Source organism: Haliotis cracherodii, unplaced genomic scaffold, assembly GCF_022045235.1.
Source record: "Haliotis cracherodii isolate W230 unplaced genomic scaffold, xgHalCrac1.p SCAF_5, whole genome shotgun sequence".
Taxonomy (NCBI): domain Eukaryota; kingdom Metazoa; phylum Mollusca; class Gastropoda; order Lepetellida; family Haliotidae; genus Haliotis; species Haliotis cracherodii.
The window spans coordinates 29,706,580-29,723,090 of NW_027266308.1; the positions used below are offsets into that span (position 1 = coordinate 29,706,580).

The 16,511-nt window shown below is 42.1% G+C and overlaps 1 protein-coding gene across 9 annotated transcripts in view; it reads left to right on the plus strand.

Moving 5' to 3' along the window:
• LOC139443097 (sodium channel protein para-like) overlaps positions 1–16,511 on the plus strand; it is a 115,005-nt gene that overhangs the window by 75,208 nt on the left and 23,286 nt on the right. For 8 of the 9 annotated variants that reach the window (XM_071224030.1, XM_071224029.1, XM_071224032.1 and 5 more), the window contains 11 exons: positions 3,791–4,157; positions 5,851–5,968; positions 6,710–6,794; positions 7,450–7,578; positions 8,944–9,038; positions 9,685–9,894; positions 10,458–10,515; positions 11,518–11,662; positions 12,420–12,584; positions 13,067–13,234; positions 13,994–14,461. In XM_071224030.1, coding sequence (XP_071080131.1) covers positions 3,855–4,157; positions 5,851–5,968; positions 6,710–6,794; positions 7,450–7,578; positions 8,944–9,038; positions 9,685–9,894; positions 10,458–10,515; positions 11,518–11,662; positions 12,420–12,584; positions 13,067–13,234; positions 13,994–14,461 — 1,944 coding nt within the window. In that variant the 5' untranslated portion in view covers positions 3,791–3,854. The remainder of the gene's footprint in view (positions 1–3,790; positions 4,158–5,850; positions 5,969–6,709; positions 6,795–7,449; positions 7,579–8,943; positions 9,039–9,684; positions 9,895–10,457; positions 10,516–11,517; positions 11,663–12,419; positions 12,585–13,066; positions 13,235–13,993; positions 14,462–16,511) is intronic. The other variant, XM_071224037.1, reaches the window with a different exon arrangement.

The window sequence follows — 16,511 nt, forward strand, 5'->3', positions numbered from 1 at the left end:
CAATGTGAGAAACCCATTTCTGGTGTCCCCCGACGTGATATTGTTGGAATATTGCTAAAAATGGCGTAAAACCAAACTCACTCACTCTTATTTCCTAGGTCCGCCCGGAGAGAATACGTTAAACGATGGTACGTGTTGTTACCCTGCTTGGCGCTCTGCATTAAGGGGCGAAAACAAGGACCTGGAATATGCAGGGCCTCACATGTGCGTCAATGGGTGTATCACACGTTCCACGGGACTTGGTATACACAGGACCTAACATTTGTAGCTATTGAATTACCTCATGTCCCGTCGGACCTTGTATTTACAGGACCCTTACATATCCAGCAATTGACTTACCTCATGTCCCGTCGGACCTTGTATTTACAGGACCTTTCATATCCAGCAATTGACTTATCTCATGTCCCCTCGGACCTGGTTAGGACCTTACATATCCGACAATGGACTTATATTATGACCCCTTGGACCTGGTATATACAGGACCTTACATACTCGGTAAATGAATTATCTCATGTCCCCTCGGACATGGTATATACAGGACATTAGATACTCGGTGAAGGACGTATCTCGTGTCCCACCGGACCTGGCATATAGCGGACCTTACATACTCGGTAATGGAATTATGCCATGTCCTGAGGGGCCTGGTGTATACAAGCCGTTATTCATTGCATTATGGATGAATGCAAAAAAGGAGTCATTTCTGCTCATATTACACACGGATCTTGTTGATAGCATATCCTGCGCGACAGCTGGACTCCCGGCAGCGGCACTTAAACGGGACCGATACACTCTTCAAAAAAAGAAACGCACAGATAGTATGTCGTTCATTGAACCGGACTACACAAAAAATCCGGTATATAAATTGGATATATGTTACTGGAACATGTTGATGGCCTGATATTCGACAAACGGTACGACAAAACGCAGCCATTGTCGATTTACAATGTCTTAAACGGCATTGTTTTCACGCTTGTTAAAAAATGTCATGGAGCAAAACAGTAAAGCAAAATGCACGTGCAAGTTATGGCATTCGTAACTCGTGGTAGTGGCTATAAAAAGGCAAGCATAAGCCAATAATTTGTCATTCAATTGTCAACACTTTTCAAGTTCGAAAATGCCGATCGGAACATCGCCATAGGACGTATCCAAAGAAGGGAATCGCAGTCTTCTGTTGCACGCCACTTCAACGTCCACCACAGCACCATTTGCCGCCTTTGTGACAGATACACACAGTTCAATTCCACTGCAGACCGGCCGAGAACCGACCGACCACGAGTGACCACCCCTGCACAGGATCCCAATCGAACACCTCTGGGATGAACTCGATGGACGTGTACGTCAACGTCAGAACACGCCGCAGACACTCCCACAACTGGCCAACGCGTTTCAAGCAGAATGGCGCAGAATTCCGCAGGACAGAATTCGTACACTAATCCAGTCAGTGCCGAGGAGATGCAGAGCCGTGATTGCTGCCGGGAGATACTGAGTTCTGCGCGACCTTGTGGCCTTATGTGACATGAAAATGAACAGTTTTCAATGCCTACGTACAACGACAACATGTGACTATCGAGCTCCAAAATTTCAATTTTGTATCTATGATATTGAATTAAATATATCGACTTTATTAGGTACAATAAATTTACTAAAAATCTACCTGTGCGTTTGTTGTTTTGAAGAGTTTATAATAAGTACTTTCCAGGATGATAGTCTAACGATTGACGCGTTTGCTCGTCTTACGTCAGATCCGGGTTCCCTCAATGGGCATTTCTTGAATATTGCTATAGGCGGCGTAAAATCATACTAATATGCTGGATATTCAGTCTTTTCCACTGAGGTGAATTATGAAAGGTTTCTTTGTATGTTGTTTAACGCTGCAGTCAGCAATATTCCAGCAATATGAGGCGTTCTAGATAGGATCGAGACTTGATCATGAGACTGGGTAAGGTGTCATCACACCAGACCCAAACACGACAATCAACATTTCCTACTTTTGCACAAAATGTGACGACTCCTGGTTTTTGAAATAAAAGCGCCCAAAACCATTTCCATAATTAAGAAATCTCTACTAAAACCATATTGTACGATTGTCCCTGTCCTGGTCAGAATAGGTCGCCTGCACCTCATACTTGTCGTAAAAACTTAATTGTGGATCGAATGGTCAGGTTCTGTGACTTTGGTGATTTGATGTCATCGTGGCGAGGATCGTGTTTCATGCCTTCAGTCACTAGTTTAGCTGACCCAGGCATGTGAATCTGCTGTCGTGATATAGTTTGAATATAGCTGACTGCAGCGTTAAACAACATTCACTAACTTACTTGAAATAATGTAATATTTATTTGAGAATTGAAGAACAAAGAAATCGAGCACATTTTTTTACGCTTGAATTCAGACGATTTGTTGAGATTAGTCTGTTTGACGATACGAAGTTTTCACCATCGTCACGTGTTTGCTTCCAGTGGAAAATGCATTTGTAGTTTTAGGTTCAAGACTGTTGCTGTATCACGTTTCCGACATAAATACCACCCATTGAGATAAATGATTCAGATGAATTTGGATGACCGATTATTTGCGAGAAGCCGTTATCGGTTTTGTATATTTATATTTATTCCCTACACATTTCCGGCCTGCAAAACCCGCTAATTCGCCACGGATAGCTGCGAAATACTGGTGACCAATATCCCAACGAACATCCAATTCTCATGCCCGTTTTCACCCCGTAATAGCCAGCTAAATGTGTGCTACCCCACGCTTGTCACTACGATAAAGCTGCTACATCCTGCATCTCCCCGAGGCAAGGGAGTTAACTGACTATAAAAGTCCAGTTTCCACCCTTGCCGTACAAAGCTGCAATTATGGAGTTTTAGTGGTTTTAACGTGCAGATTTCAGTAGACTGCAGGATGTGCAAAGCATGTGTACCACCAACTGGGCGTCTATAGACATTTTGCAAATTCTCTCATGTTTTTGATCAAGGTGCTCGCGTGATTTGATGCACTGTGCGGGGTGAAACCCGTTTTATTACAATATAGATCTTGATTATCGAGCAGATCGTCTTGACTGGGCTCCGCCATTTTGTTTGAAGCAAATGATATGAGAGATGGAATCTGATTGGTCAATAGGAGGAACATAGAAGGGACATAACTTGCAATAACCACTGGTAGCGCTACGATCGAGCCTGGAAATTGCAGCCTGGTTCGGCATGGGTGGAAGCTGAACTTTTATAGTCCGTAAACGCCCTTGCCTTGGGAAGATGACATCCTGATGCTCTGGTGGAACCCGTTCGTGTATTATGAACCACCACTTACGGCTTTGCTGAACACCCTGTCAGTCTAAGTAAATAATGTTTCAGACACTGCTAAAGGTACTAACAAGTTTTTCAGTCGCTCTTTTATAGTTTCAGACCCCCGAAGGAATTAACTTATGGTTCAGTCCCACTCTTCTAGTTTCAGACAGTTACTCTTCTCTTAGTCACTCGTGTAATGTCAGACCCATCCCGAGGTACAAACTGTTTCTTCACTCAGCCTCTTGTATTTTCAGACCCATCCCAAGGTACAAACTGTTTCTTCACTCAGACTCTTGTATTTTCAGACCCATCCCAAGGTACAAACTGTTTCTTCACTCAGCCTCTTGTATTTTCAGACCCATCCCAAGGTACAAACTGTTTCTTCACTCAGCCTCTTGTATTTTCAGACCCATCCCAAGGTACAAACTGTTTCTTCACCCAGCTTCTTGTATTTTCAGACCCATCCCAAGGTACAAACTGTTTCTTAACCCAGCTTCTTGTATTTTCAGACCCTGCCAAAGGTACTAACTCGTGTCTTAGCGGGCTTCCGGTAGTGTTGGATGAGGTGACGTCATGGATGAAGAGGGCGTCGAGGAATACCGGAACTTCCGCCCCTTCACCAGGGACTCCCTCTTCAATATCGAGAGGCGGATAGCGGAGGAACAGGCAGCGAAGGAGGCTCACAAACTCAAGGAGGCTGGTGACTCGGATGACTCTGAGGATGAGATTGAAGAACCAAGTCACCATGAACCAGACCCCAAGCCAAACTCCAAGCTCGAGGCTGGGCGAAAGCTTCCTCCGTCCCTGGAGGAGGGGTCTGGCCGGTTTGTGGGGCGACCTATTGAGGATCTGGACGAGTATTACCATAACCAGAAGGTAGGTCGAAAAGATAAATTGTCCCCGAAAATTCTGAGATTCCTCTATACAACGGCACCCTGGTATGTGTAGAAAAAACCCGGTGACGCTTAAATAACACGGCGATGTAAGCCTTTTTTAGTATTAAGCAGCGTTTGGACAGACATCCTCCACGCCGATGCCCAATATAGTAATTACGTCATGATACGGCTTGTCACAGAGACGACACATATGTGTGCAAGCAGTCTCCAAGCGGGTTACAATGAGTTCCTAGTTATCTATTATGTCGAAAAAAGCGACTTAAAGGGAAACTTTGATCAAAGACCCATTGTCATGAGTGATTTGTGTCGAAAGGAGGTATTCTTCGCGGAAACATCAAATACAAGATAAAAAACATTCCACATTTTGAGTTTACAGGTGAGGTAGGGTGAAATGGGATTCACGTCGCGTCCAAGATTATAGAACCCACAGACCGACGTGCATGCTTGTATTAATCTGGACTAATGCCGATTTTATAGTGCTTACCCACTAAGATACCATGCCGTAGTTTAACATGAATACCCCACTCAGACACAGTATACCGAGTCCAACGCCGACCAGTCCTTGTTTTAGCCCCTTAAGGCGAGCACCGGGCAGGGTAACAACAAGTACCATCTTTTAACGTCTTTTGGTATGACGCGGCCGGTGACTTGAATCAGAATTGCTAGGACTGTCAATTGGGCTGAGCCTAGTTTCCTTTTTAGAGTGAATGCAAAGGAGGTTCGACGCATCGCGATACTTGAGCCACGATATATCGATACACGGATATTGTTGAAGACATGTAAACTAGAACAATAGTTAATTGCTAAATAATTTTGACGGTATGTTCAAGGACTTTCAAGCCACGGTTATTCTAGTTGACTCAGATCTACTGATTATGTTCGGTTAGTTCTCTAGTGATCCCTTTCATGACACCTTCGATTATCCAGTGTATGTTATCTCCATTCTGAAAAATGCCCATCAACCTCATGAACCCATTTGCCACCCTAACATCATTTCGGAAGTGGCGTCGACACCTTCATCACTCCTATCTCTTACACAAAACAGGATTTCTCTCGCTCATGAGATTAACGACTTTGTTGAGCGTCGTGTTCGAAACCGAGTTAGCTGAGGCGGATGGGCCCAAGGTGTCAAAATAGAACAGAAATATGATACACTAGATATCGAGGATCTTCCTGAGTGTTGACTTGTCTGTATCTTCCTGTACATCATATCGTGACCGTAAGATCATGATATGTATCGCATATCATGTCCATTATAAAAAGGGCCACGGGTGGCTCAGTCGTTTAAGGCCCCAAATGGCTGTGCAGAGTTGCGTCCCTTTGGGCACACCAGAAACCTATGATTGTTGGTTCGAATCCCGGTTGCCCTGAAAAGTTTTTGGGTTTATCAGTATCATACCCATGCTTGTGGGTTTTACCAAAGTGGTAAACGTCTGAGACCTGCATCACTTCGGGCTTTCTCCCACATTAATCTGACACGCCATGATATAACTGGACTACTGTACATGTACAAAGAGGCGTTGACCCCAACTTACTCCCATAATAAGCAGAACACTTTAAGTTTTAATGTTGTATAACTGTATTATGCCACCATAGCCATGAGCGTCACACAGACATTAAGGTATACGCACAATGTGTTGATGGTGCTCTTGACATGTTGTTTTGTGTTTCAGACGTTCTGCGTTATCGGGAGGGACAAGACAATCTACCGGTTTAACGCTACAAATGCGTTGTTTGTACTCAGCCCCTTCAACCCAATCAGGAGGGTCGCACTCTACATTCTCGTCCATCCATATCCTTTCAAATTATTGTAGAAAATATAACCATGTCTTGACCTTTTCGCGACCACCTGCTATCATCACTATTTGATAGTGATTCATAAACACATGCTTATGATATAGTCGGAATCGTACAGTCAAGTTTTAGCAGAGCTATCTTATGAATATAGTTTGTTTGTTTGTTTGTTGTTTAACGCCGCACTCAGCTATATTCCAGCTATATGACGGCGGTCTGTAAAATAATCGACCAGACAATCCAGTGATTGACATCATGAGCATTTGCAGTAGCGTATATGTATATATTTGAAAAAAAAATGTATGGTGTATTACTTTTCTGATCAAAATGAAAATATTATATGAAAAAAACAGAAATGTAAATGAGTGTTCTAAAGTTTTTGTTACAGTTCCAAGGCAATAGTTATTAAACTGGCCTCATCCTTTGTGTAGTTAAGGGGCATCCATTCGATTTCTATGGCTGGAGTAGTTTGTTCAGAAATACTCCCCAAATGAATAGTTTGTTTGCAGTGGTGAAAAAGACTTAATAGTTTGCTTTTTATGGAAAATACGTCAATTGTGAAAATGAATAGAATGTTAGATGGAAATCATTAAATAAAGAAAGAAAATAGATTGTCCTCAAAACACACCCGCTCTGCCTACAAATCAAATGGATGCTCCCTTCGTAAAGTATACCACATTACTTTCAAGTGCATTATTGTCAGCATCATTACTAACCTACGTTTCCTTAATCCATGCACTCTATTTAGCGTCGTGGTGATGTTGACAATTATAGTCAACTGTGTATTCATGACGATGACAGAAGGCCCTGAAGAATATGTGGAGTAAGTTATGTTTATAAGCAGTAATTGCGTAAGTTCGGTTTGACGCCGTTTTGCTCCTTGTTGTTTCGCTCCACACTCAGCAATATTCCTGCTACATGTCGGCGGGACCAGACAGTCCACTCATTGATACGTGAGATCTGAATCTACCCTATCGAAATGAACTCCCAACTCAGCAATATTCCATATATTTGACGACGGCCAGTAATATTTGAGTCTGGAACTGGCAATCCAGTGAAATATATAATGAGTAACGATCTGACAAATCAGGTCAACCAAGCCAGATCACCTTATCCAAAAATTTCTCGACCAGAAAGTTGCTGATAACCTATTATGAGCAGAAACCCCACGTCAGACCTATGTTAGGAACGAATAAAGTTTGTTTGTTTGTTTGTTGTTTAACGCCGCACTAAGCGCACCGGCGGTCTGAAAATTAATCGAATCTGGACCAGACAATCCAGTGAATGACATCATGAGCATTGGGCCACGCAATTGGGATCGATGACATGCATCAACCAAATCAGCGTGCCTGACTACCCGATCCCGTTTGTAGCCTTTTACGACAAGCATAGTCGCCTTTTATGGCAAGCATGGGTTGCTGAAGACCTATAGAGCAAGTGATGATGATGATGATGATGATTATTATTATTTTTTTCAGACAAATCTTCACTGGGATCTATACGTTTGAAGCTACGACGAAGATCTTGGCACGAGGGATCATTTTAACTCCATTTACGTATCTCCGTGATCCCTGGAACTGGCTAGACTTTTTTGTTATTTCTATAGCGTAAGTACATCACCTCAATAGCATTGACGTAGCTTGTCTTTGGGGCCGTATTGCCTTGTGCGGGCGTGGTCCCGTTTGCTACGTCACAATGACCAAGATAGTGGGGGAATTAACTTGGTAGAGCTGATTACCTTTAAAACAGAGAGAAGGCTGCTGAGCCCCTTTAAGTCTTTATTCGTGGGAGAGTGAAGTATCTGCCACTGGACTGGTATTTATAGGGACACAGGCCTTCTGTAGAATGCGTTAGTTACCTAATATTGAAACTATGATCTAAATCTGCCACATGCGTGGTGTATTAATTACAATTATTCGACAGTTACGAAGCGTACTGACCGCGTAATATCCTTTATATTCCACCTATCTGATACTAAAACGATGGTGCGTCCGGCCATACACAGCTTGTTACAGCCTGGGGCATAACCCTAGCCTGGCCACCTGGCTGAGTTAGCTAATCCAGAGTAACTGGTTTGTGACGGTCAGTTGCGTGCGCGGCAACCGACTAACATTATCTACAGATATATATTTCGATTTAGATAGTTGTAAGATAAAATATTGAGAAAAATATAAAACATATTATTGAAATATGACCACCATAATTATGGGTTAATTATAGTGATTTTAGGACTGTGGCAGCATTAACAGACCATCTGGAACATACATTATAATTCACATTTGAGCATGTTACTCGTATATCAAATATTTAGTAAAATTTCTAACCCACATAGAAACATACCCTAACGCCGTTTTAGATAGTGTTATATGGCGGTGTCAGTATACTGTGAGAGGAAATATCAAACTGGCACCGGTCGTAAATGATTGCCACTTGCTGAACTCCTGGTCTACCATACAGACCCTGAAACAAATATATCCAATACAGTCCATGCAAGTCTATAATATTTAACAAAGTCTCGGGGCTCCTTTTTATTATAGTTTATAACTATATGGGAACAACTGTTTTTGGTGTAAAATAGTTCATTTCAGAGACTAGATGTAAGTGTAGTGAAATCCCCGAGCAAGGGCATCGGGATGACAAGCCATGAGTCGCAATCAGAGATCACCCACGATCATACGACTCGGAACACGAATAGGAACCAGCCCTACGCAGCGAATTCCGAGCGATAGATCACTTGGCTTACCCAGGCTCCTCGGGCCATGAAACGTCATGGTGCTGGTAGAATCGCTGTCGAATGGTCTAATATCGACTTTCCCGAAGTCTCGAACTATAATATTATGTTTGATGCTCCCGGGGGCTTCGAGTTAGCGAGGTTTCACTCAATGTAATTGCAATGCTGTGATTTTCCTATATCGACAATATGAACTTACCATAATGTAAACTCGCAATGTATATTTTTACATTTCTTTCAGATATTTGACCATGTGGATAAAAAGTTTGGGCAATCTATCGGCCTTGAGGACCTTTAGGGTACTTCGAGCTCTAAAAACAGTAGCAGTTATACCAGGTACAGTTTCCTCTCATCTTAACAAGGACAGTCATCCTTGCACCATTTGAAGACATGTAATACTGCAGGCTCCTTCCTGTTTAATTTGGGGAGTACTGTGTTTGGGGTTTGGAATTTGGAGTTGGGGCCGATGGATTTGATTGAAATATAGGTTTGCACTTCTGAAATGTTGGTTGTTTAACGCCACACTCAGCAATAATCCAGCTATACGAAGGCGTTCTGTAAATAATCGAGTCTGGACCAAACCACCCAGTGATGGACATTATGAGCTTCGATCTAGGCAACTGGGATACGATGACATGCATCAACCAAGTCAGAGAACCTGACCAACCGATCCCGAAAGTCGCCCCTTACGATAAACCATGGATTGCTGAAGACGAATTCTAACCAGGATCTTTACGGGGTACTTAAGAAGTGAGATATCCTGGTTGCAAAATAATTAATTCGGACTGCAACATGGCTGAAAATCATTCTTGTTTCCATTCACAATGTTCTTTTTTGCTTATGAGACAGCAATAGTACATTGTTTTTGCAATATCCAGGGCAAAATTGCAAAAGAATTATTTTGTTGACAAATCTACAGCTTGCTACAAACTTCTTTCACGATTTAACAACCTGTTAAAACAATGACGTCCTTTTCCCGCAGGATTAAAAACCATTGTGGGTGCCTTATTGGAAGCGGTCCGGCGTTTGAGAGATGTCATGATATTGACGGTGTTCGTCTTGTCGATATTCGCCCTTGTCGGCATGCAGCTCTATTCGGGTGGACTGAGACAGAAGTGTGTGCTGAATTGGACCATCGAGCTTGGACCCAATATATCGGACATAGAATGGTTGTCATTTGTCAATGATTCAAGTACGTATCTGGCAGCTGTCGTAATTCACTAAGGGATGGGGGTTCGCCAAAATGTACCATAACTGTATGCTCCTAGGCCCACTTGCACAAAGAGATCTTAGCGCTGACATTATCGAAACTCCCATACTTTAACATAGGCTTACGATAGTCTTAGCGCTATGATCGCTTTGTGCAAGCGGGCCCTGGCACTGTTTGTTGTTTGTGAGGTGACACTCAGCTCCAATCCTGCGTTTGACAACTTCACTTCCGGTATAGTTCAGGAACGAGTTGTCGCTGTGTGGAGTTTGTGCTGCCGTTTCTCCGGTCGTTACTGCCTAGCCAGATATCACGAGGAGACACGATGGTTGGGAGTTTGTTTCCAACATGTCATTTGCCAGTTGATAACTTAAATGTGTCTTCAAACTGTTTATATGAACCAAAATATCCACAACAGTGTATAAAATAATTCCGATGAACGTCGTCAGTAATATCCCTCTGGAGCCTTTATATATAATGACCACACAACCACTGTTTGACTGATAATCGTTTCACTCATAAAACTGTTCTTTTTGTTTGATGTTCAGACAACTGGTGGAAGGTGGGTGACGATTATATCGTATGCGGAAATGGCAGTGGAGCCGGGTAAGCACATGTGTTATCTTCAAAACTTAGAAAAAAAGAATAGAAAATTGCTCAACATTTTACAAGAAGGTTCTGTATCTTTATCCTATGAAGAACCAATGTTTACTGTTTATTAATATTTGCTGTACGGATTTGCTAATACAAAAGTGTAGATTGTATTGTAAATTTCTAAGGGCCAAAATAAAGTATACCGAGTTTTTTTAATGCAATTGAAACAACTGAAAATTGAAGCAGCTTTAATTACATTTGATTATGCCATCTGACCATCACTCGTTCCTGCAATTGTTTGTAAAAAGTGTTCTGTGTCGGGTTAATCTGTGCAAAAATAAATCGGTTCAGTGAAGACTGGAGTAAAAAATGAATGTGCAACCACATGACCCCTGACTTTGAAATGATTTTAATTTGTGCTGAAAAAATCAAATTCATTGTTTTTCAAGTGATTTATAAGATGTCTAAAATACCCATCAGCAGTTGTGTATCATGCGAAAAAGATATTTTTAATTTTCAAACGTTTTAAATTAAATTACATTTTAAAAAGTAAAATCATATAGAAATATTCTTTGACTGCTGACTAAGCCCCAGTACAATTCTGTTTGTGGATATGATATCGCTAACTTACCAGGTTTGAATTGAAAATCAAACATATACTATGATCAAAAGAGAGGTAAAATTTCGTTTGCTCCTCAGTTATGGTAGCAGGGGCGATGGGTAGCTGAGTGGTTAAGGCGTTCGCTCGTCCCACCGAAGACCTTGGTTCGATTCCCCACAAGGGTAAAATGTTTGAAGCCCATTTCTGGGGTCCCCGGCCGTGATATTGCTGAAATATTACTAAAAGCGGCGTAAAACCATACTCACTCACTTGTTATGTTAGCAAGGAATGTGCATCTCATCCTGTATCGTTGCTAAATTTTAGTCATTGTATGTCTGACCCTTGACTCTGTTCTAATATCTGACTGTGGCATTAAACAATAGCAATCATTCACACACTCACTCTGTCCATAGTGGATGTAAGGAGAACTACACGTGCTTACCCGACCTGGGCGACAATCCCAATTTTGGCTACACCAGCTTCGACAACTTTGGCTGGGCGTTGTTGTGTGCTTTCCGCCTCATGACACAGGACTACTGGGAGAGTCTGTACAAGCTGGTCAGTACACGATGATGATGATGATGATGATGATGATGATGATAATTTGAATGACGATGAATGATGTAATGATGTTGATAAAAATTATTTTAATAATTTAATAAAATGACGATGGTGATTGTACTCACGATAAATAGTAAGTGAGTGAGTGAGTGATATTCAAAATAACAATGGCGATAATGTTGATGACGGTGATAACGGTAATTTGGATTATGTTAATAATATGGTCGTGATGACAATGATTATATTAATAATTACGGAAATAACCATTTTCATTAGGAATATGATTATATTATTAATGGTGGTTATATTCATCATTAAATTAACGATGTTGATGATGGTGACATGTTTCATGATTCATACTTGCCGTAAAAGGCGACTATGATGATGATGATGATGATGATGATGATGATAAGTTTCTTATGACTTCTTATGTTACATGATTCATACTTGCCGTAAAAGGCAACTATGCTTGTCGTAAAAAGCGACTAACGGGATCGGGTGGTCAGGCTCCCTGATTTGGTTGATACATGACATCGTATCCCAACTGCGTGGACCGATGCTCATGATGTCAATCACTGGATTGTCTGGTCCAGGCTCGATTATTTTACGGACCGCCGTCATATAGCTGGAATATTGCTGAGTGGGACCTTAAACAACAAATAAACAAACAACATCATTCATATGATACTAATGACGTGAAGTACAGATAAACAAGACGTTCTTTTTAACCATTATTGTTACCCCTCATTTCCAGGTTCTGAGAGCGGAAGGTTCTGCTCATGCGATGTACTTTGTTCTCGTTATATTGCTGGGGTCCTTCTACCTGGTCAACCTCATCCTCGCCATCGTTGCCATGTCGTACGATGAACAACAGAAGCAGGACGCCGCCGACGCCGCTGATGAGGCTGCCGAGAGAATGGTACGGAGGGGCGAGGGAGGGAGAACGACGAAATGCTATTAGTAGGAAGAAAGAAGCTGGAATGCAAAAAACGGAGATGCTGACCTAAATGTGTTCCATGACAAATTAACTGTAGTCATTTGAAAAAATCAAAGTGTTCTTTAAGTAATATTTAATAGTTTGAACATGCCAGCTTAATGTGTGAGGGGATGTCATGTGATGCAGGTCGTTGACATTAACCATCACTTTCTCCAGCAGCAGTTTCACTGATCATCGGAATCTGAACACAAAAGCCAGAGGATCCTTACATAAGGGGTGGGATAGGGGTGGGTGGACTACAAAATGTAGTGTAAGAAGATAAGACGGGTGGGGACATGAGGGTATAAATTATTAAGATTGAGTGTTAGGCCTATGGAATTTATCAAGTCGAAGAAAAAAAAGGGTAGACAGCCTATTTGTATTCACGAACACTTTACTTTGAATACAACTTTATTGATTTATAGGAAGAGGAAGAGAGACGAGAAATTTTGTCCCAGATGACCAAGAGTCCATCCGATGCGTCCTTCAAAAGTGACCAGTATAATCCGGACAAGGCGGAGGACAAGGAACGGGTCAGTTTAACGTCCGACCAATCAGGCGGCAGTCATCTCCATCCGAACTCCAAGAAACGAGTACGTCATTTTTATTTCAACGTCAGATGTATTCGTTTCAGTTTTCCTAGAAGTGGAAATTTTGGCTCCTCTTTTTTCGAATTGTTTTTGTGACCATGACTTTATACAGGTACACATACAATCAACTGTCACTTTCCTCAAATCTCGGACTTTCTATTAACCTTTGAGAATGGCATTTCTTTTACAAAAAACCCGCTCTAAACTGGGTATTTCAGCAAGATCCGAAAACGCAATTGTGTTGGAATGCTCTACTGTTTGCATGGATGATACTTACGATCGCTGGACAACGATGAATTGCGTTATAACGTTGAATGGGGCATGCATGATTCCGTCTTAATTCTAGCGTGTCAGATCCGCCGTTTCTATCCGTACAGTCTCACGTCTCTAGCTATAGGAAGTAGGAACACCTAGATCGAGCGTCGGAGACCGGTACTCTTATGACCACAGTTGCTTGTTGATGTCCTCGCCTTCAAGCAAGCTTTGCATGGCTAAATTTGCTTCGCACTGTCTCCCTCACCCCTTACTGGTTGCAAATGTTTGTTTTCCAACTCGAAATCATTCTCGTGTTTGGATTGAAAAATTCAAATCCAAATTTCCGACTGAATGAATGATTCCGAGTTTTTGTTGTACCCTTGTTGTACTCTTGTCACGTGTCGTAAAAGCGCCCCCTGGCGCTGTTGTGCGGCATGTCGTCTGCTGTCTGTCTGTGTGTCCGTGTGTCGTGTGGCGCCCCACTGACGCTTGTGTTCAATGTTTCAGGGCAGTGTAAGCCTCCCCGGCTCGCCGTTTGCGTATCGTCGAAGCAGTAGGGGGAGTCAGTTCAGTTGGAAGAAAAAACCCAGCGGCCGGGCAACCGACCGGCAACCCCTTGTTTACCAGACATTGGAAAGTCTTCCCCTTCCTTTTGCTGATGATTCCGCGGCAGTGACGCCATCGTCAGAAGATCTATGCAATTTTCCTTTTCACAAGAATGCTCCAAATGGCAGGCGATATAGTTTCGCTTCCCAAACTCGGAGGCATTGGCCGGACGCCAGACCTCCATCAAGAAGAAGCAGTTTTGCTTCCAACGTTAGTCGGAACTCCCGTACTAGTAGATACTCCGTGCATTCCCCTCTGGACCCTTTAAAAAAAGAGAGCAAAATGGATACTTTGTTTAACTTTACCCGCAAAGGGAGTCAACGTGTCCCTGATGTGGTGGTGGACAAGCCACGACTGGACCGAGATAATGTAAGTCCAAAGTGAAAAAGGATGGACTTGAGACCGTTGAGCCCCTTTGTTCTTACCTCCGTAACTGTTTCACTACTTACCCCTCCTTTCACTCAGATTTACGTGGTGAAAGGTTTACACTCCGTTCCCATCTGGTCACACTCACACAAATTCGTCACCACTCGTCACTTTCCGTAATCTCTCCCGGAAAAATACGAGTGGTTACGAGTAACACACATTGCACTCTGCTGAAGCTCCTGTGCCCTGCTGGTTAACATGAAGCCGCTTTGCATGCAGATCAGTCCGCCTGATGTATGCCACACTCACTAACTGCCATCTTCCTTTTAACACTAATTTACACAGTATAACCTCTTTATAATTCCATTCTCTTCTTTTGATACCATGGCGGTATGACAAGTCTGGCGTTATTGTAGACTTAGTGTAACGTATTTTGATGGTGATTTTGTATGAGCAGATCTAACGTGAAGAGTTCTCGTAGGCCACAACATATTGAGTATTCATTTGTCAGCTCTTTTTCTACAAAATGAACGTATTTTCTTCTCAAAGGGATGTCAAGTTTCCGAACTAATTGCGGCCTAACATAATTCAATCAACAACGTAAGAACGGCAGCGATAAGCACGCAGAAATCTCCTCATGTTTGTTTAAGACAATAATAATGATATTAAAATTATTAATGATAATCATATTTGTCAAGCAGAGCACTGTTATCAGTTCTTGGGGGTGGGGGTGGGGGGGGAATAGCAGTGTCATTAGCCCAATATCATTGCGAATAGGGAATAGTGTCAAATAAAATCGTTACCTCGATTGATGATATCGAAATACATCAGTTCTCCGTTTTTGAACAAGTTGTAAAAGAATACAGTCAAACCTCGGCGTGTCGAACTCGTGGGGACCTGGATAAAAGTTCCCGGGATTCGAAACAACTATCAAAGCGATTTGTTTTTAAAACGAACATCATGCAATTGAAAATTATTACCAGATCCGGACGCAACACTAGATTTCAAGGCATACGTAAATTTCAGTGCCTATACAGGGACCGAAAGGGGAATTCGAGACAACCGGGAACTCGACAGATCCAAGTTCGACACAACGATGTTCGACTGTTATATAACAATAACGTTCCACAGTTTTCGACATATGGAACTGAAGAAAGTCGTGCTCATGAAGTTTCACCATAGAAACTTCTTCTGGAAAAAGAGAATTGGGAGGAGGGAGGGGGTCGTTCTAATATCCCTATCCGGCATTGTAAGGTTAAACTGTGTAGGCCGTCAGAATCATATTCAGCGGGAGTCCTAGTCTGTCACCCAGACCCTAGAGTATGATTTAGAAAATGAATCCAGCTCAAGTCTAGGATGATTTGGCAAGTCTAGATTTCTTTTCAATACGATAACTATATTTCTGGGACTAAATGCCAGTCTATGGAGGGACCGTTAATGTCGCCATTGTCAGCAGCTTACCAAACTGTACACACGCACACGTCTGTGTTACATTCACATTCCTAGGGGTCGGGGTGGGGCTGGGTGTGGGGGTGGTGGTATTTAAGAAGATAAATGGAGAAGCTTCAGATACTCGTACATATGATATAGACTATTTATCACCCCAAACTGGCTTATACATGAGATATCGCTTGTGTATCATTAAGCGATATCACTTTGAAGATATCGCTGCAATGAAATTGCATCACTGTGCTTTGCAGGCAATTGTAATATCATGACATCACTAATCTTTTTGCCACTGAAACTGGCAAGCTGTATTTTTGACACTCAAGACACTGCTTAATACTATTTACAAACTTTGAAAGATGAAAGAATGATTTTGGATTATAATAGAATCAGACTCTCGTGAAAAATATATCAACACTCGTGGGTGTACGTTTATAAGACTCGGGTGAGATTCACAGTACAGTAAACTACGGTTATAACGAACACGCTTATAACAAACTAACGGATATAACGAACTAACGTTTTAGTCCCGGCTATATGCTGTAGTTATGCCGTATATATGCTTATAACGAATTACGGTTATAACGAACTAAAATTAGTTGTCCCT